Raw genomic sequence first — 20,838 nt, 5'->3', positions numbered from 1 at the left:
GGGGCCTGATGTTCTATTTAAAATGGTCAGAGGTGCTGAATGAAATGTGACGTTTTACTTCCAAGTCAAGTAGCTGTAAATGTTTTTGTTTTATCTGACGTGATCATCCCACCCCCTAAAGGATATTTCTTTCATCCAGTTGGATTTTGGTGTGGGGACAACCATGACACATTCCGAGGGAGACATCTAAATCCCTAGGGGAACTCCCCTACGAAAATGACCTGGACATCTGTCACAAGTTCATTTGGAAAACTCTCTTTAAATGATTAGCCTACAGAGCAGGCGTAATTTTGGCGAGCGAGTGCTCAGTGTTTTCTTAACGGAAATTATTGCCGCCATCTTTTATTTTAATGGCAGCGAAAGACTGGGGAGAGAAAGAAATTTGTATTAAGGAGGCGAAAGATGATCAAAAATTAACAGTGGGATGGGGGTAGCGGAGTGAAGATCGCCTTTTCTCCGCCCCCTACCCCCCCCCCCCCGTCCACTCCAACTCCAATTCAAACATGGCGGATCGAATAAACGATCGCGAACCCATAACGCTAGCTGGCGCTGATAAGACGCCTGCACTGCAGGCTTTTAAATGATCTGAATATTTTTCTAGGAGTGCAACCCAGGGAGAGGAACTTCCCAACCAGCTTTTGACCTTGGGATGACTTACAGGTATATATTCAATGAGGAATTACAAGGTTTTTTTTTTCATTATATGGAAGCCCGAATTCTAATATTTGACAGATCAATACGCCCTTGCACCAGAGAAACCTTACCAGCAGTATTTAAGCCCTTAATAGTACCAATACAGATAATTTACTATTTCAATGGTTATGACAATTTTAATAAGGAGCAAAACCCATGTCAAAGAACTACCTTGCATAAAAAACACAAACTTTGATAATTAAAAACAAATTTTGATAACTTTTCAAGCATGAGCATGACTCCTCAAATTTTGCTAAGAATAGTTACAAATGCAGCATATTAGCTACTGTATGAAACCAATAAAAATTACAAACTTTGATTATCAGAGAAAATTATAACTTTTCTATCAAAAAGGAGACTCCTTCATTTTGCTAAGAATAGTTATAAAATTCAGCATATTACCTAACTTATGAAACCAATAAAATAACAAAATTTGATGACTAAAAGCAAATTTTTATAACTTTTCTATCAAAAAGATGACTCTTCCATTCTGCTCAAAATAAGTTATAAATTGTAGGCTATTTGCTAACTTAGGAAGCCAATGGTTGAATGCATGCTTAGAAGAGAATGGGTTTAAAAAGGGAGTCTTTTTTAATGAACCATATCTCGTTGTGGCGGTTAAAAAGTTTAAAAGGGCTATCATAGCCAGCAGTGAAAAATATGTCTTTCCTAAATGAATCACCAAGTCCATCCTTCACAAGGTCTTCACTCAATTTTTCAGAGTACTCCTGAACTTTGTTAATGTTGGAGAAGCCTCCATACACTATAACGTATGCACAGAACCCTTTTAAGGTTGAGATGTAGACATCCTTGTCTGTAGGTGCGGCAGGATTTTCTTGATCCTCAAAAGGTACAAAGAAGTTGATTGTGAAGTTGTTTTTGCAGAAAGGACCCTGTCCTGGTTGGACTTCTACAGCAACTGGGGCAGTCATGGGGATTTTCTTCTTTGGTACGTTTCCGCCCTCTATGTAAGCAAACAGTCGCTCGAAACCCATACTAACAGCCTTGTCGTACTCGTAACCTGCCGAGAAAAATGAAATGAAAAATTTCATTGACTATCAAAGGGAATTAGAAGGTCATTTCAGAAATCAAAGGTGAGAGAAAAAACACATATACAATAGAAAAGATCCGTAGTGAGATTGGTACGAATAGACAGTGATGTGACACCCTCTTACAAAATTGCGTCACACAACCCCTAAGAAGGAACGTTGCATAATAGTGTAATTGAAACATAAATTTCTAGAGAGTAAATAGGAAAGATATAAAATATCATACCAGCTACAATTGTAGAGGCCCACTTGTAGTCTTCTTTGTAACACCGGAGTTCATAATTAGCTGTTTTGTTAACAGTTTTAAAGTGGGGGCATTCAATTCCGTTGCAAAACGCTGGTTCGCCGTTCATCGGTTTTGCTTCGGTAAATGCCAGAAGGACAACAGCAAGTAGGGCGATGAGGCGCTGCATCTAAACAACAGCATTGTATTACATTTCTGTGATTTGACTAAAGGGAACACTATGTTTTACGTTGAAACTTACAAAATAGCTGCGATGAATTACGTAACCGATGTAATCTCGAGTTCGCAAAGAAAAATCGAAACACATTTTACTTAAAGAAAAATCATTAGCTACAGACATAATTCATCCCCAAGTGCACCTCGCTATTGCCAAGTTAGTCAAAAGAACTGTTTCAAAACAGTTATGTTTCGGTGCTGTAACTAAGTTTTCGCGATCCGGTTTTTCCTAACTTCGTTGCTCTTGGGACAATAAATATTTCATTCACTATAGAAAACACAACTACATGCAAATTCATTTGTATTACAATCGAGTGCTGTGAACAAAATAAAATTGAAAGCTCTTTGAGAATAAGCTCTCACCTTTTTGAAAAGCTTAACAACACTTGTCGGCGTAACACTACCTTCGTCGCTAATTTTGCAGAAGTAATTGTACTTTCAAAAGTGGTGCAACATCCTTTATATGCAAATGTACAGTTGTGTTGCAATATTAGTCATGTGACTTCATACAGGAACCGCAAAACGTGACTATATCGCGTGACAAGAATTACGTTGTGACCGTTCTGCACGTGATTGAATAACTGTCATGGCAAAAGGCAAAAGCAACTATTTGGCTTTTTCTTCTTCTACGCACGCATCAAGATGTCAGCAATTTTAAATTTTTGATCGCACAATTTGTCACTCATTTATTCAATTTCTATTACTACTCTGGTAAAAAAAGAAGTCAATTATTTCCTCTTGGGAGGCACCTGAACGGACCTTTTCTATGTGGAATTTCTTGATGTTCGTGAAAAAAAAAAAATTCAGGAATTTGTTAGAACTTTTGATATTTTCCTTTCAAGCGAGGGGAAAGAGTTTCTCGTCATCCACTGTCTGTAAAAGTTGAAGTTGTTGCATACGGTAACTTGCATGTGACTTAAAAATCTTTCCTCCTATCACAATCTCCTGACCGTAACTGCCGATTGTAAAACTGGTGTTGTAGCTTTCTGGCGAGGGGAGATATTTGACCTAAAAGTTATCAAATATGTCCAAATATTTGAATGAATCGAAAAGTTTAAAAATATAGTCAATTATTTGCCTCTTTTGATTTAAAAGCCGTCAATGAGATGTTGATAATTAACACCCATGTACCCAAGCCGACCACTTGTCAAACGAATTAGAATTTTACACCAATTGTATATAGACGATTTTATAGCCCAGATACTGATATTGATCCAACAAGTTAACGTTGTAGACTCTCTGAATTCTCATCTTTTGCTTTGAGCTCTAAACAATGTGACAACACAATATGTTAATGAAGTCAGTAAATTCTAGAGACTGTTAATTACACGCATATTTCGCTTTTTTTTTCGTCCATGATAAACAAACTCTGTGAACTGGGTCTAAAGCCTACCGTAATCTTGGACCTTGCTCTCTTTAAGTCTGACGAACTTCCACATGTCTTAGGGAATTAATGGTAACATGGAACCGTCCTAAAATATATATGGGATCCAGGCCATCAAAGGTTCGTAAGTCTCCGATCCATCACCGCGCTCGGTCAAGGAAAATCACGACAGGCACCAGCGTCAAGGTAGGAAGCTACGTATCACCTTTTTTCATCCTTTGAGAATCGAAATCCCTACAGACTACAGTTAAGGCTCTGGCACTTTTCACTTCCTCGCTTTCAATTCTTAAGTATGCTTCACATTAATCTTAACCGACTGTGCATCTAAGTCTTAAGTATAATCCTCCAGAATATTGTAAGAAAGTCTTCAGGATATTTTCCCTGATCAGGTTTTTAATCAGTTCTTCAATTTCGTTCTTGTTGATTCTTTAGCTGCTTCTGTGCGTTCTTACGTCCTTGATGTACGTAAATACTACAATGTTTTGAATTGGTACTTGAAATGCTATGGAAGCAAATATTTGCCATCCTCGTAAATGTCTAATGAATAAGCCTATAGAAGCTCTCTTAATAAAAGTTTTGGCGAAGAGTCGTTAAATAGACTGAAATAAGGTGAAAATTGAACAGCTTTGTGCTTATGGACACCAACATTTTGCGACAACTTAACTTAACGAAGTAACCTGAGTGTTATGTAAATTTCAGTCTTCAAGCTTCACTGATTTTCTTTCATGGTTTTCTAATCACGCTTATAATTAATTAGTCGAACTTGGGTTGCAATAGTTTTTTCTGTGACGTAACAGAGCAGCCGTAAAGCGTGACTTCCCTGCGTGACGAGGACTAAGTCGTAACTATATCCCTTTACCGCGAGTAATTCGCTCTTGGTAGTGACCTTTCTGCAAGTAATTTGTACTTTTCTTTCAACATGAAAGATCCACTTCTATATGGAGAATATACTTTGTTGACTAAGAAATATTTAGATCAATCCATTGCAAAGGGAGAAGCAATTTTTTTTTTCTACTAAAGGGAAATTCCTTTTTTCACACATTATAACTTCGGGAATTGTAGGTAAAAGGCGAAATACACAACTTTCGTATTTTATGGCAATGTCATTTTATTCCGACACTGGCTTATCAGTTATGCAAATCATGATCCTATCATAATTTGACAGGATGTATTATATTTAATAATTCATATCCTCTTAGACGTTGCCTTCACAGCGTTCTCTAAAATTGTCTGCTCGAAAACCTGTTTGTGATGTTATTCTAGGGCTCCACAATCCTTTATTTAAAGCTACATTTCTAGATTTTTGCAAATTAAATCCTCAGATATTTAGGACATATAGCTGCTCACCCTAGTCAGCTTGCGTAGCAGTCGTTCAAGCTCACTTCAGCGTAAGAGCCCTATGAACAAACATTCTCAACGGGAACCATGCCATTGGTTCGATCACTCAAATTTGTCTCAGAATACATTTACAATAGAAAGATCATTCTCTTGTCGGGGATCCTGAGTGAGTATGAAACAAGGAGTTGATGTACCCGTACTGAACAACGTATCCTTAGTCCGCTTTAATTTTCATCCTCGGAAATGGTAATTTTAACTTGAGAGGGAATAGCTACACTTTTCGTTTCACTTCTCCTCCTAATTTGACGTGCAATCTTTGCAGCTGGGAAAAAAAAGCAGAAGGTATTCCCTTCCTAACCTCTCAGAAATTATTTATTTGCACAGAATATTTCAACAATAATGATATACAAGTAAAGGATCTCTTGTGATATAGTAATTGAGGAAGGTTTTTCGTCTTGTCACGAGCGTTGGATTGAGGGAAAAACGCTTTTCCCTGCTGATCCTAGTACGGTATGCAGGACGTGTGTCATACACGAAATTGTTAATAACTTTACTCACCAGAGTGTCTCTGCGACTCAGTTGTGGAGCATCGGAGCGCGGAAACCGAAGGTCTGAAGTTCGATTCCACACGAGAACTCAGAATTTTTTCCCTATTAGTCCCATGCTCGTCGCGAGACGAAAAACGTATATTTCTCTCTTTATTTGCCGTACTCTTAATTTAGTATCTTTCATTCTATGTTTACAAATAGAAGAATAGTTCCTCTCTCAAACGTTTTCCAGTATACGGTGAGAAAATAAGAGCGAGGGAAGGGTATGAAATGTTATACGGCAGTGATCAATCTCAAGGGGCAGTAATAATACGTTGCTGATCAATTCTTTTATCTCAAATGTGGAAATTCGGCGACATATTGTTGGAGGGGGTGATGAAAATTACCTTTGGTAAAATTTTCCCCTGCTAAACAGTTCAGTCGCGTATGGATCATTCTCATAGTGGCAGTTATTAAGAGAGCTTGCATTGCAATCTTTGGGGCATTCAAAATAGATTCGTTCCACCTATAAAAATTGCGTTAAAAGGAGAAATGATGGAAGGGGGGAAGGGAATTTTTGTTCGGTTTGCCAAATAGCCCTTTTAAACAGTTCTTGCATGTAAAGAGGTCAGTTTCTTATGTAAAAATTACATTTAATATGCATTATGGAGAACAATCACAACCACTATCTATACATACTAAAAATTTTGAAGGAGTGAAAGATAATCGAAGACTGAGTTATGCTGATTTTGGTTCTCATTAATTTCTATTTACTTCAGACTGATTTCCTCAGTTTTTGTTACAAGCTCTACTGCAGTGTTCTAAGGTATCAAAAAATAACATTTGAAAACATTTATTGCATGTCACTTCTGAGAAAACCGTAAAGAACTCTTGTCTGATACTAAGGTTGCAACTAAAATACGCTCAAGATCTACAAATTGCCGATTTCAAAATCTTCTTCAATCTCCTCATTTGAATTTGGGCTGTGCGTCTTACTCACGATCCAAATCTCGTTATGGCGGTTAAATAACTCCATTGGGCTGTTGTAACCAGCAGTGTAGAACGTATCGGTGGAGATATCCCCATCAAGTTCATCCCTTTTCAGCGACCTCACCAAAGCGTCGTAGTTTTCCTTCACCTTCCTGATGTTTGAAAAACCACCGTATACCTTTACATACGCGCAGAAGGGCTGCACGACTGACAGATGAACGTCCTCTTCGGATGGAGCAGGAGCGTCTTCCTGATGCTTGTAAGGGATAAAGAAACTCATGGTGAAGTTCATCTTGTAGAAGGTGTTCGATTCAGGGTCCTCCAACTGCATGCTGTTTGTCACTGGTACTGTCATCTTGATTTTCATCCCTCCTTCGTTGTTGCCTTGGATGTATCTGAAAAGTTTCCAGAAGGCAGTTCTGCTGGCGTCTTTGGAAGCTTGGCCTGGTAAATACAAAAGTATGACGAGGAATTATCATCGAGAGACGCAGTCGTAAACATTGAGGAAGCTGAAAACGTCGCAACATAACGCGCGCACCGAAAAAGGAAAACCTCAGAGCAAGGCGTATCAGTTTCAATCCTTGTGTTGGCGCTTGCAGTGTTCTTGAGGTGAATGTTTCAGTTTATTAGAAACATTGAAGGTATGTATTCATTTCTGTTTCGTTTGAGACTAATAATCAGTTCTATACAAGAATAAAGTACAAAGCGAACCCGAAGCAAGGAGATGTGCAGGACCGGGAAAGGATTACAGAAACTTCCACTCTTAGAAAAATCAAACAATTTAAAGCAGCCAACAGTTCTTACACAAAGAGTTTCGAAAGTTTGCAAAGTTCTTCTTGTTGCCTAAAAAGTATCGATCGCGACTGAAAAAGCTATGGGGTGGGGAGGGGGGAGGGTTGGGGCACCCTATGAAATATTCCTCTAATTTCAGCCACCCCTTCCCCCCTCCTCCCTTATCGCAATCTAACTTCTTCAGTGTTCTACTTTTCATCTGAGCCACTTTTCTACACAACTTCGAGGCTTCTGGGCTAAGTGCTGCCAACTATATTATTCAATAGCTTGAACGATTTTGTTTTACCTTCGACAGTGGTTGAGACCCATTTGTATGGCTTCGGATAACAGCGTAAAGTATAATCCGATGCATTGATCTTTTCATAGAATCGAGGGCAGTCGTGCTTAGAACAGAATGAAGGCAAGCCATCAGGAGAAGGTATACTTGTCGGTGAAACTGGCTTCTGTTGTCCAAATCCGGGAATCTTAAATGGAAGCTTAGAAAGAATTTTATTTGCCAAATCAGCAAAGCTGAATCCTCCTGAAGGACGTTTGCCAAATAAGCGACCAAGCTTTAGGCTCTCAGACTCTGTAGAGACTAGGAGTACCACAAGAAGTGGGAGAACTAACTTAATCTGCAAAGAAAACACTTTAAAGTCAAAAGATTATGTAGAAAGCAATGATCTTGTTTGCATGTCAGATTACTTCTCTGATTGGCACGCAAAGCGCCTACAAAACGCCAAAAAAAATAACGCCTGTTCTGCAGGCTACTGCGTGATGGCCAACGTGCATAGTTAGTAGATTTCCGGGAAGCTACAAAAACGAGCGGCATCAAAGGAAAGTATTTTAAAAGTTAAGATACAGAGAAAATATTCACACCCTTGTCGAACTTTAAGTCTGAACTTGAGCAGCAAAATTTATTCCTAAGGAACACAGAATCCAGTCCGCAAACAAACCTTCTTCGGAAGTTTAACATTCTGAACTGTATACTGTCAGCAGTAAACCGGGTTTAAAGCAACTCGCTCTTCAGGCCCCCTCGCCATTTCAGGTTTAAGAAGAAAAGAAAATTGAAGAACGAAAAACAGGATATCTTTGATATGTTTAAAAATGTTTTCCAAGAGATCGCGCGAATAGAAACAACACGCTTTGGAGAGCCAGCGCTTCGGATTACGTAACTAAAACATCGTAATTTTGCCTTGCTATAAAATCTCAATCATGTCCAAACATAAGACACAAGATCATTCCTTCAGCTTGTGGATTATAGGCTGCATCAAAATTTCAAGCACATGGTGACGTTTGCCAAAAAACCTTTTTGCTGACGCAAGATGTGGAGATTTTCAGCGATCATTTAGTTCAGTTAAACTGCACCTCTAAATTACTTCACTTTCATTTGTTATGCAAATTGATTACGTAACTTATTACGCATTCGACTTCGATTCCCTCTTTTAAACATTGATACTTTCAGATCATTCGCCATCATAACGAACACAATAAAATGTTGGAATAAAGTCACTTTAAAGAGAACACAACGCCATAGAATGTTACTATAATCGTCATTGCTGTGTACCTCTAGCTTATCTGTCGCTGTCCTCAGGGATTCATAAGCCAAGCGTGTCAGTGCTGGCCTTTATAGCAGACATCTCGTGCCAATGGCCCAAAAGGATTGTTGTGCACGTGCATGCTTTGTCATCCCGGTCCGTGTCAAATAACATTTCTCACACTGAAGCTTTACAATAACCCATTGATGCACAATTGGACTTTGAAATTGTAACATGAGAGGCGCTTAAAAGCCGGACGTTACATAATGTGCGAGTTACATAAGATAAGATAGGTTACATACAGATAAGTTTCTGTTTTCCATTGTTACGTAATTCAACGAGATATCTCGAGAGCAACAAAAAAAAAAAAAAAAAACAAAACAAAAGACAAGAAGCTCTGACACGTGACACCAAGTTATTTTTGAGATTATGATATATTGTCAGTTGTGGAAACAAGCTGTAAGCTTGCCAGAGTAAACGTGGCCTCCTACAATTCTTACTAAGGCATGCACCTTAGATCAAAATGGGGGCAACTTCGTTATTCTTTTGTCTCTTTGTTAATTTACCCTCCTTGCCCTGTTTCAAGCTAAAGATTGTAAACGAATGTAAAAAACCGTTGCTTGTCGATGCTCCCTCGTCAAACCATTTTCAGACGACCCTAGCCCAGGCTCGTTTAATGGAAGTCCGAGTAACTTAACTTGCCCGAAGCCATATACTTTGAATCACAATCTTTAAAATGGTGGTGTCGACTCTGTTTCAATCATTATTCCTGTCATCTTTTTATTGATGGTAACAAAGTCCTTGATACCATCTCGATTGTAAACATAATCGACTAAGATCAGCTTGTAATAACATTGACTTTCGAGAAATGGGCTGGTCTGGCCTGGCCTCTTAAATCAACATTCAGTTGCGATATACTTGGTTGCGCGATCCATTACGCTTAGTTTATGTTGCAGAGTGACTGAGCTTCGCATCATTGCAGAAGTCAAGAACTTAGTAGAATTCACCTGAAAACTTAGTCCAAATGATACGTTTTGTTAATTTGTCTTTCATCGGAGAGTACTTTGACCCATTCATATCGATTTCCCTTTGGCAACACGCAGTGAGGTTACGGTTGGGCGACATCCTAAAGAGCGGCGGAGCGGCTGGGAATGTAGATAGGACTTGAAACAACTGGCAAGATTAATGCAAAATGGAGAGTGGGCGACATATTTATTCTGCAAGCCACTTTAATTCATGTTCCAAGAGAAGTATGCGTTTTGAGATTGCATACTGTTACCTACTAGTACTGTCCAGCATTGTTTGATTCAGGAAACAAATTTTGTGTAGATCCCATTGTCCAAAGAGATCGCTGAAAGATCACGTTTCGCTCATTTGAAGACAGTCTTCGTCATCGAAGAGTATAGTTACTCTTTGGAATCTAAAAATGTGACCAAAGTTCTAATTTCATCATTATGATTAGCTGAATTCTACGTGCATTTTGATTGTTTCCTGTACTTATAATCTATTGGAATGACGGCACAAGTTTTTGCTCCTTTATTTCATAAAACAAACAAATTCTATGTTGATTCTATGTTGCCGTGGATCTGTTCAATAATAGATCTTGATAGAATTTTCAAAGACGGAGGAAAAAATTGTATGGTTTTTGGAGCATACCTAACAACATAATGCGGTCAATTTTAATTTCTAGTAGTTTATGGTGATGTTTCTGGGAGGTGCATCTTTCTTTTTTCTTCTTTTTTTCATTCAGTTTTCACCAATGAAAAACGTTATTACTATACAAAGATATATTTTTTTGTACTCTCTCACTTTAAAGTTCTTCTTTTCATCTCAGGTTTGAATCAAGTCGAAACATGGGGTTTCATTAGAATGATAAGTAAAGAATAATGCAAGACTCTAAGCGATAGAGGGAGAATTCGTATTTGGTCAACGTGTATACGTAGGAACAAAAGATTTCTTTACAAATTGTGCGTTTACCAAAGCAGTCATCCTTAGAGATCTATTAGCGTTCTGTCGCAAACGCTGCAAGCTGAGCATGATTGGTTGCTACGTTACACACTATCCATTCAGTGATAGATGTTGAGAAAAGTGAGTGGTGCCTGGTTTGACTTTACTGGTATCATTATTCGATAGAAATATAGGCTTGGCTTGTAACATATAAGTTTTGAACGACCAGTAGCTTTCTGCTGAGATAATTAGATTATTTTCTTTTCATTTCTAGGCGTGACAATTGATTCGAAATTTGTCCACATCAACTATCACGCGATAGAAATCTCGCGCTCATAATCTAATTTACAATTATATTAATTATAGTGCACCAGATTACGATGAAGCTCGTTTGTATTTATTATGAAAACAAACAAACAAAAAATGAAGCAAAACATAACAAAAAAAAAAAAAAAAAGGAGAGAAACATTCTATATAAGAAATAAATCTTAAAATACCCCAAACCGTGTAGCAATTTCCTGCCTTGCTAAGAAACCTCGGTGATTGGCTCCCTCACAGTTTCTTCGTCATCCAAGAAACAATAATTGCTTGCGATCTCCTTTTCTTAAATGATATCTGAATGTTAGGGAGTGATATATAACATTACCCGACATGGGTATAACGTTATTCATTCAAGAAAATGGATTGAAAATTTCACCCAAGCAACAAAAAAACTTTGAAGTGGGAACTTAGTAACTCAAATTGCTATATCACGCAATGTTTACTCTCCGACAGATTGCGTGACGAACGGTATATTTAAAGAACCTACGTCTTACATCCACCCACTCATTTACGTACATGCAGATGTCAGCAATCTGTTGTGTTCGAAATAAAGCATGATCCTTCAATTATTTTTTCCATAATTTCAAACAGACGTTGTGCCGTGGAAATTTCGCGTCGATCTTCCTCAAATTGGATTGTTCGCTGCACCTGCAGTTGATGTGAGTCATTGCTTGTACCCATAATGCAATTGAGAACAAAATGGCTGAACTTGGAATTATGGTGAACATCTTTTAATTTAAATTGTCTTTCTTGCTCTTCTGGATCACAGAGATGCCCCTTTTTAAGTCAAGAAAAGTGAGCAAAGACGAGTCAAAGAAACGAGTGGAAAGATGCATGGTCGTGGTTAGTAAACCATCGATTAGTGTCGTAGAAATGTTTATTTTGATTTCGTCAGAGACCGAACTTGGTTGTTTCATCTTTGTGCATGATTGTCAATTAGCCAAGGAACGGTACACACAGCGGTTGTCATCCCTTAATACATACTCTTTTAGTGGTTAGATAACTCGTACGCCTTTTAAAAGCATGTGAGAAGAGTTTATAGTGAAGACGAATCTGCCAAATAATTGAAGTTGTACGGGTGGCCATGGCTAATGCATAAGTGACAGTCGACTGTGTTGGGGGATTGCTTCTTCTAAGATGGTTCGATAAAAAAACAAATACCGCAACAGTTGTACAGTTGTCTCAAGTTTGCGTTTTATGATGCTTTTTCTTTCGTTCCAGCTTTGATTATTCAACTTTTAAGTCAGATTTCTATGCTGTTCTCCGAGTTTGTTTATGCCGATACTTTTGACAAGAATGCAAATAATTTGTTGAACAGTGATCATGGCTGTCAGAGGTCTGATTAGAAATAAGCTCTGGGAGAGGATTGCGTTTTTTAATTAATATTTGATGGTGGTATCAACAAGATATTTATCTGGCCAGGATTGCTTGATAGTTGGATTGCACTATCCAATGACTACATGTAAATCTTTATCTGGTGGATAGCACAGTACTTTTTGCTATCACTCACTGCTGGATAACGATTTATTCATTGAGTAAGGTTACCCACTCTTTATACAACTTAGCCCAGGTGAACTCAGTAGATTCTCCAATTATAATTGACATTTTGAGTTAAGTTATATTCAGTAAAATATTTGATATATAGTCAGGTTAAGTTTACTTTTGTTTGATAGGCAAAAGATTCTCCAGATCCAGCTTTTGATTTGTCAAAATGTGGGGCAACTGAGGTAATTTTCTTGTAGAGTTTACATTTTAAATCCATGGAAGGTGTTTTGAATTTTGAAGATGTTTTTGAATCATATACAAGAATGTGTAAAGCAATATTGAAAATTGACTTATTTTGAATGTTATAAGAATAACATGATATGCAATTAACTAGTGAAATAGCTCTCATCTACAGCTCCTTTTTTAAAAAAAAAGTATCAAATTTTCTGTGGGTGCCATAAATCATGTAGTGAAATGTCTTAACACTGGTTGTTGTGGGCAAACAATATTATATGATCATTTCAAGGTAACTTGTCTTTTCAGTCAACTTCACTTAATGGTGAGGTGTCACCTCCCCTAGCATAATTATTTCCTCAATTCTGTTTAGTACTGCATCATAGCGTATAGTCTATAAAAGATGAAATGGAATCTCTTTCACTAGTTTTAGATTTTATGTTTTAATTTAAGCCATAAAGTACATTGTGGTCTGAGATTTTATGTCTAAGCTTTCTGTCTGTTCAAAGAAATCTGTCATCAACTGCTACAAGCTCAAACTTTTTTTGAGTAACTGTCATAAATGATTTGGTTTTTTGTACCAAATACAAAAATTAAGCCAGACTATTTGTTTTATGCCATTTATGAAGAGTAAACTTATGCTTCAAAATAAAGAATTTTGTTTTTCCTATGTAGCCAAAGGGTACTGACAGTTGTACTTTTGATGAATAATATTTAAGTTAAATTTGTAACATTTTACAATGTTAAATTATTAGGCTAAATTTAAAAAAAAGTGTCAATGAACTTCCACGCAACTATTTGTAAACAAGTGTTTTTTCAGGGATTTTAAAGTCATGGGCTTGATGACTAGTTTTGAACTTTTAAAATTCCTGTCCAAGAAAGGTTGTGTGAAGGTTAGAGATAAGGGTGAATACAGAGCTGCTCACATAAAGTTGTATGCCACTGATCAGTTGAAATGAAGAGAGCTCTGACTGACTCTTTCAATCTGTAAAAATATTGAAAAAGAAAGGAAAACTTAAAGTCTTTGAACCCTGCTGGCAGGTTTTGATTTATTTGTAAATATAATTGATTGTATATGGATTGAGATGCCTTTTTTGTCAGCTGGAGCACTGTAGCCATGCTAATTCTTTCTAGAGTCCAATTTGCAGGTGTTGAGTTGTCACTGAAAATTGGTTGCAATATTATTAATTCTCTCTTTTTTTTTATAGGTCCCCAAGGGAGTGTACTCATTATGTAGGGTACTTCAAAAAGAGGTATGTTCAAACATAACTTGATCTACAGAGCAAATAATTTTATTGACAAGAGTGGATCTGTCAGTACCTAATTTCAATTAGTTTAAGTTTTCCATAATCAATGTTACAAATTGTGATTTTGAATAGCCATTTTAATGAATGTTACTGCCACTACTGAACAATATGATAAACATTCTAACCAGATGTTGTTCTTCTTAATACAGAAACTAAAGATATTTAATGCCATGTTGCATTTTGGGGATCAGATTTTTGGGTTGGAGATTGTGGAAACAACTATTTTTCAGTTTGAACCTGGCTTTGTTTTGCTAGGACCTTACTTGTATTTTGCTGGAGAGAGATCCATTTGTAAAATCCACAAAAATTAAAATCAGCTTAATTTTCAATGCCATATGTTATGACCAAGTTGTCACCATTCTCAGATGTGAATATGCTGAGAGCTTTTGCAGAATTCAGTCAGACTGAAAGATGTGATTGTTAGTATTTAATTCAGAGGTTTTCAGTACCTTTTCCCATAAATGGCTAATGGCTGGCAATGTTGTAGTAACTGGCTATGCTGATAAGTGAAATCCATACACTATAGCCTGCTTGTAAGCTGAACAGACAGCAGTGAGAGGTTGTATAGGTAACTATAGACCACCTGTAACCAGTGTTTAACAAAACCCTGAAAATGTACCATTAAAATTTTTTCAACATGCTTTTGTATATTTTAGGCACTTTTATTGTTTGACAATGATTTATCAAATCTAAAAGGTGGAGGAGACCTAAAGGATCTGTCAAATCTAAGGGTGAGATATGACAATCATAATGATTTGTGTCAATTTGTGATATTTTTTTAAGAAATAGACTTAAATTTACCAATAAATTCTGAAATACTAATGTAGCAATTGATAATGATATTTTCCTTTCTTTTCTGAAATAATTTTAGTTTGATCATGAGAATTTAAACCAAAGAATAACACTCTGACTACTGATACAATTTTTAGGTTAGCTAGTTTTAGCTCCAAGGAAAATAGAGGGTAATTTAGGTTGTCCAGCTTGACTGACACCCAAACTCTTCCTTAGTAATTAGTATAGAACTTTAAATTATGTGAAGCACTTCTGAGTATTGTTTATAGTTTTAGCCCTATATAAATTCCTTATCCTTATCATTATCATTAGAGTTTGTGGCATTTTACACATTTTACACAATAACCCCTTGTTACTAGCTAGTATAAATTTAATGTTCCTTCTCATAGATTACCAGAACTGTTTATTTTAATTATTGAATTCAGAGTTGAAAGTATTTTAAATTTGCCTCCTCCCAGGTGTTGGATCTTCATGATAACCATATAACAGCCCTTCCTGCAGCTATCGATGAGCTGAAATCACTACAGGTATGAAAAATGCCCAATTAACATCATATTCATTTGGTAAATTATTAGTTATTAGCCCTTTAACCCCCAAGATCTGATAGTTAATTCTCCTCTCTAGCTGCTACTTATTAACTCATTAATTACTAATGAAATATATAATTTTAAATCAAGATAAGAAATTCCAGCTGATAAGTTTGTCTGAGTACTGTCAGTAATGATTCAATTTAGTGCCCTCCTTTCAACAAGTGCTCCCTCTTTAATTAGAGCCCTCCACCCTTAAATTTGTTTTTTTAGATGTAAATAAGCATCCCTATCCTAATAAGCACCCCTGTTGAGTATTAGCACCCTCATTCCAATAAGCACCCCTTTACCAAAAAAGCACCCCTTAATTCCAATGAATGCCCCCGTTCTGTTTTTCCTGTGTAGTGGATGCCAGTCCATTACTGGTTATATCTATTAGCTTGCCTTTCTTCCCTCCCTCCCTCCCTGCCCTGTACTTTTTCAGATTTCACTGACAGTTGATTAGCAGCCACACTCTTGGATGGAGCAAGACACTGTGAAAGCTTAATGTTTTGTTTCAAGAACACAGTACAATGAGCCAGTCAGGGCTCAAAACAAAAACTTCTAATCCAAAGTCACCTGCTCATGGTTGTCCACTAGTGATACAAAGACTTGGCAAACAATTAAGCCACCTTCTTTATCAAGATACATGTAATTAAAGCAGTGTGGTTACTTGCTTGTAAATACCCACCAACAAGCATGGGTTGAATGGGGCAAACATTGGACAAAATTCTCTTGTGGGAGATCTTTCAGATGTGAGAGATTTTAGGGGCCAGCTACGCTTGGTAAAAATAAATACAACACAACAATTTGTATGCATCCAGATTCCTTGTATTCTTATAAACAACAACCACAAGAATTCACATACAGAGATCTATTCAGTGATTTGAAGTTATTACTTCTAAGAGGATAGCCTTAAAATTGTTTACTCAAAACTTATCTTGGCAAGAATTACAATCAATGCACATAATGTGGGAAACTGCACCCTAGGTATATTGTCAGCTGTTCTATAAACTGTATTTAAATGCAGTGAATCATACAATCTTTCCACTATTGAAAAAATCCCATTGGACAACTTAAATTACCCTCTATTTTCCTTGGACCTAAAACCAGCTAACCTAAAAATTGTAATTTACTGAACTTTTATTTGCTCTGCTACAAAAGGAAACAGTGATGTGCTCATCAGTAGTCAGAGTGTTATTCTTTGGTTTTAAATTCTCATGATCACGCTAAAATTATTTTATTAATCCCATCCTGCCAAAAGGAAACTTTCATAATAAAATTTTACAGTTACTTCCCTTTGTTATGTCTGAGGAGTAATTTCTGGTTTTTCAGGTGCTAAATGTTCAAGGGAACAAACTTAAAGCTGTTCCTCCCAGCATTGGAAACTTAGCATCTCTTCAAAGCTTAATCCTTCAAGGTACAATTGTATTCTTTCCACCTGCACTCAGTCAAATTTATGTCTTCTCATACAAGTAAAGAGGCTTATGGAAGACTTTGATGTTGTTGTTATTTACAGCAAATAACCTTCGTGGCCTCCCACCTGAAGTAGGAAATCTCAAAAGCTTGAGGACACTGAATATTTCTGAAAACAGCAATTTGCCTGGAGTTCCCCCAACTTTGGCTCGTGTGAGAACTTTGGAGGTAAAGTAAAGTTCAGTATATTTAATTGTCCATGGAATGCATGTACTCAATTCAATTTATTGAGACCTCCAATACCTTGCTGAATACCTTTTTGTAACCCAGGAGTCCCAAGATTGAAAGTACCATGTACAGACCTTATCAGATTTACCAAAGCCTGTACACTTGAATAAAATATAATCCCTTTTTTTTCAGAACATTATTCTTGATGTAAACATAGTATCATTTCCACCCAGAGGTAATCAAGATCTTTATTTGTTAGAGATGTTTGCAGTGATCATTTCTGCAGAATTACACAGATCAGTTAAGTTAATAAAAATGTTTGAAAGAATTGTGATTGTCTGTTCATTTTCATAGATGTGGCAGCTGAGGGAACAGCCTCCATTATGAAATATCTTTGCAAAGGTATGCCAATTAGGATTTAGTTTCAAACTTGTATCAAATGTGTATTTTCCCCTATGACCAGTATATTGTTTATTGATGTCAAACTTGGTGTCATCGTTCAATCTAATAATGATCAGATGGTGATTAATATGAGTATTAATGATTTTTTTTTTTCATATAGTGGCTGAAATTGAGTATGTCCCTCCATCCAAGCATCTACTAAATGTTCTGGGTATGCTCTATCTACACATAAGAGAGTTTTTCAGTTGAGTGTTGTAAAACCAAAGTCAAAGTAATCACTGACAACAGCTAATGCGAAGAAAGGAAAATTCCCCTAAGAGTCAATGAGAACTGAAAGTAAAACCAACACTTCAGCAGATGTAAACACGTCTTGCTGCACCCACTTGTGGGCTGCCACATATAGCAATCTTTGGCTTCTTGATTTCATGGCCATGAAAACCAAACCCAGGGTTCAAATTTTTGTTAGGGACTGCCCACTTATTTAATTTATTTTTACACATGGTATGGTCAACATAGTTGGGCAGATTTGTTTTATTTTTACATCTGATTGGTTGAGAGAGTAGTGCAAGTTTTCTGGACTAATCACAGAGCAAAGTAAAGAAGATACAAAGCAATCCCACATTACTTTCAACACTCAATTGAAGCTGCTCTGATTTATTAATGAGTTATTTATAAACTGAAATAACAAGTATTGACGCTCAAGTTTTACGTGAGTTGTCCAGTGAATTAATATTTTTATTGTGTGAGAGTATTCTATCATCCAATGGTGCAAGTATTGTTTTGATGTTACAGGTTTTTCATACAATGCTTTCATTTCATTTTCTTTTCTGATCCAATAGGAAATGGAACAGCTTCAAATAAACAATTGAACCCTACACCAGTGGATGATCTTGTGGCAGTAAGTTGCAAATTATTTGAAGTGATCAAATTGAAGATGACGTATTTTGTTTTTGCTTGTTGCACAACTTTACTTTAGTGCAGGGAGGGCTTTTGGGTTAAGATATCAAAGGTAAAATTACAGTAACTTTTTCTCCTGACATTGACACCAGTTGTGCAACTGACGACACCTGCTGGTCTCACTGATTTGTATGTACCATTTCACCATTTTCACAAAGCTTTCCCTGTTATTTCCTCATCATTTCACACACGAACATTTTTGTTTTCAGAGCACTTTATCAAAGCATGAAGCAGAGAAGGTTTGCATGTCACCTTTTTTTTTATTTCCATGAGTCGTTTTTGTTGTTACTTTTCCTTGTTTTGTTCCCGTTTTATTTCAATCTGGTTTTTGCATTTAATTTACAAAAACGGTTAACACTGTACATGTTTATCATTAGTATCATTCATGTTTAACACATTGACATATCGCATGCCAGTGACTAAGTATTTACTTGAAGATGGTGCAATGTTTAATTTTTTAACTTGGAAACAGAGGTGAAGGTTTCACTCGATCAAGATACTTAATGAGTGCTTTGCAGAGTTGCTGACTATCTCCTAAGTCACCATTAGAGCTTTCTGCTCAGCCGGGGTTTAAATGACATTCACTTGTGAAAGTGTATTTTAACCTCATGACGTCTTGATCCACAGGAAAGGAGACGACAGCAAATGATCGAAATAGAGAAACAGCTTCATGAAACAGAGCTGGAGCAGCAGGCTCTCGCTGCAGCAGCTAGTAAACAACGTACTGACCTTATGGACAAGATACGAATGGTAATCAAAGCCTGTTCTTTACCTTAAGCTGATTAAAAAAAAAACAAGAAAAAAAAAAAACAGGAATTTCTTTCTAAATCACAGCTGTGGCTTTTAATGAAATGATCATATGATCTCTGCTGGGCAGTTGTCTCGTAATGTGTGGGCCTTTAATGTTTCCTCATACCCTCTTGAAAGATTTCTGAATTTTTTTACTAGAAAAAATGTAATTAATATGTACAATTATTATCAGTGTCTTGCCAATTGTATAATTCTCAATTTTCTTGATGTGCATGTATAGCATTGTTAGCTTTGTGGGAAAAACAAGGTCTTGGCAGTCAGCTAGTCTTATATAATTATTAGGTAATTTAGTGTTAACAACTGAGTTGAAAACGTAAATTGGCCACCGTAAAGGGTAAAAAAGCTGACGTTTCGAGCGTTAGCCCTTCGTCAGAGCGATATGAGGAATTGTGGGTTGTGTGTGGGCTTCTATGCAGAAAGTGGAGCTACGCTATTGGTGGAAATATGTTGACGAGAAAACAGGAATAAATTAGTTGAATGAAAAACGCTCGTTGATACCGTGGGGATTAAGGGTGCCGATTTGGAGGATAAATTTTTGTTCTAGTGTTTAGCGGAGTTCTTGACGTGTGATGGGTGTGAAGATGAATACAACAAGTAACTATGTGAATCTGTAGGTTTGTAGTAAACACTAGTGCATAAACCGTTGTCTTCAATTTAAATTTTGATGTCTAGAAAAGCCAAAGAAGAGTCGGAAATTTCCCAGGTATATTTAAGAGCCGGGTGAAAGGAATTGACGGCAGTTATAAATTGACTGAGTTCCTCTCTTGTAGAGGAGGTAGCGCTCATGCAATCGTCGATGTAACGGCGGTAGAGTTCAGATTTTGGCCGTGGTATTGACTAAAAAATTAATGTTCGATAAAACCTACGAAAAGATTGGCGTAGCTGGGTCCCATTTTAGTACCCATGGCCACGCCATTAGTTTGTTTGTAGTAGTTACCACCGAATGAAAAGCAATTGAGTGTGAGTACTAGTTCGGCCAAACGGAGTAGTGTTTCAGAGCTAGGTTCCTTAACAGTGCGAAGATCGAAAAAATGTTTGAGGGCCCGGAGATCTTCATCATTGGGAATGACAGTATAAAGAGATGGAATATCCATAGTGAAAATAAGTTTGTTTTGGCCGAGGAAACTAAAGTCACGAAATATTTCAAGTACGTGTTGGCTGTCGTTAACGTAAGATGGTAAAGTTTTGACGATAGGTGTCATAATTTTGTCTAAATAGCTGGAAATAAGTTCGGTGGGACAACTGCAGGCAGAAACGATGGGTCGACCTGGGTTGTTAGGTTTGTGGACTAAAACAGCATATGGCAGTTTTCGGCCTTTCCTTACATCTAGGCAGTTCGGAAAGTTGCAAAACAAATTTTTGCCATCTGCTTTTTTTCTTTTTTTATAAATAAATATTGAACAATGTGTGAGGCCGCTGAGGGGTAACAATAGTTTCTCATGCACTTAAATGTACTTGTAGGCTGAAGCAGAAATAGATGACCTCACATTGATGCAGCAACAGCAACAAGAGGTTGAGAGAAAAAAGCTTGTATCAGCAATGGCAGCAGGTACTATGTGTGTTTAAGTTAGATATGCCTTACAGTGTGTGCAATGCAATAGAGAGCACTCGGTAGCGTTTATC

General features: G+C 37.0%; 3 protein-coding genes across 9 annotated transcripts in view; 1 reads left to right on the top strand and 2 right to left on the bottom strand.

The window, feature by feature from the left end:
* The window catches only part of LOC113682675 (E3 ubiquitin-protein ligase LRSAM1), a 96,336-nt gene that overhangs the window by 66,502 nt on the left and 8,996 nt on the right, over positions 1 to 20,838 (top strand). The window contains exons 1-16 of one of the 7 annotated variants that reach the window (XM_089202842.1): positions 3,535 to 3,772; positions 11,610 to 11,677; positions 11,788 to 11,861; positions 12,692 to 12,745; positions 13,946 to 13,990; positions 14,701 to 14,775; positions 15,295 to 15,363; positions 16,738 to 16,822; positions 16,922 to 17,046; positions 17,239 to 17,281; positions 17,401 to 17,448; positions 17,609 to 17,659; positions 18,288 to 18,346; positions 18,615 to 18,644; positions 19,033 to 19,155; positions 20,677 to 20,764. In XM_089202842.1, coding sequence (XP_089058968.1) covers positions 11,790 to 11,861; positions 12,692 to 12,745; positions 13,946 to 13,990; positions 14,701 to 14,775; positions 15,295 to 15,363; positions 16,738 to 16,822; positions 16,922 to 17,046; positions 17,239 to 17,281; positions 17,401 to 17,448; positions 17,609 to 17,659; positions 18,288 to 18,346; positions 18,615 to 18,644; positions 19,033 to 19,155; positions 20,677 to 20,764 — 967 coding nt within the window. In that variant the 5' untranslated portion in view covers positions 3,535 to 3,772; positions 11,610 to 11,677; positions 11,788 to 11,789. The other 6 variants (XM_089202844.1, XM_089202843.1, XM_027199845.2 and 3 more) reach the window with 6 other exon arrangements.
* On the bottom strand, positions 811 to 2,708 carry LOC113682844 (heme-binding protein 2). The gene is made up of 3 exons (XM_027200025.2): positions 2,566 to 2,708; positions 1,969 to 2,155; positions 811 to 1,714 (listed from the first exon to the last, which is right to left on the bottom strand). The coding sequence occupies exons 2-3, from the start codon at positions 2,153 to 2,155 to the stop codon at positions 1,251 to 1,253; spliced, it is 651 nt and encodes a 216-aa protein (XP_027055826.2). The 5' UTR covers positions 2,566 to 2,708; the 3' UTR covers positions 811 to 1,250.
* On the bottom strand, positions 6,084 to 8,799 carry LOC149047574 (heme-binding protein 2-like). Its single transcript, XM_089202851.1, has 3 exons — positions 8,758 to 8,799; positions 7,520 to 7,847; positions 6,084 to 6,885 (listed from the first exon to the last, which is right to left on the bottom strand). Exons 1-3 carry the CDS (start codon positions 8,767 to 8,769, stop codon positions 6,383 to 6,385), a joined length of 843 nt encoding a protein of 280 aa, XP_089058977.1. The 5' UTR covers positions 8,770 to 8,799; the 3' UTR covers positions 6,084 to 6,382.

Source organism: Pocillopora damicornis, chromosome 4, assembly GCF_964200805.1.
Source record: "Pocillopora damicornis chromosome 4, jaPocDami1.2, whole genome shotgun sequence".
NCBI classification, from domain to species: Eukaryota; Metazoa; Cnidaria; class Anthozoa; order Scleractinia; family Pocilloporidae; genus Pocillopora; species Pocillopora damicornis.
The sequence above is the reverse complement of the archived record's forward strand: the minus strand, read 5'-3'. Positions and strand labels throughout refer to the sequence as shown.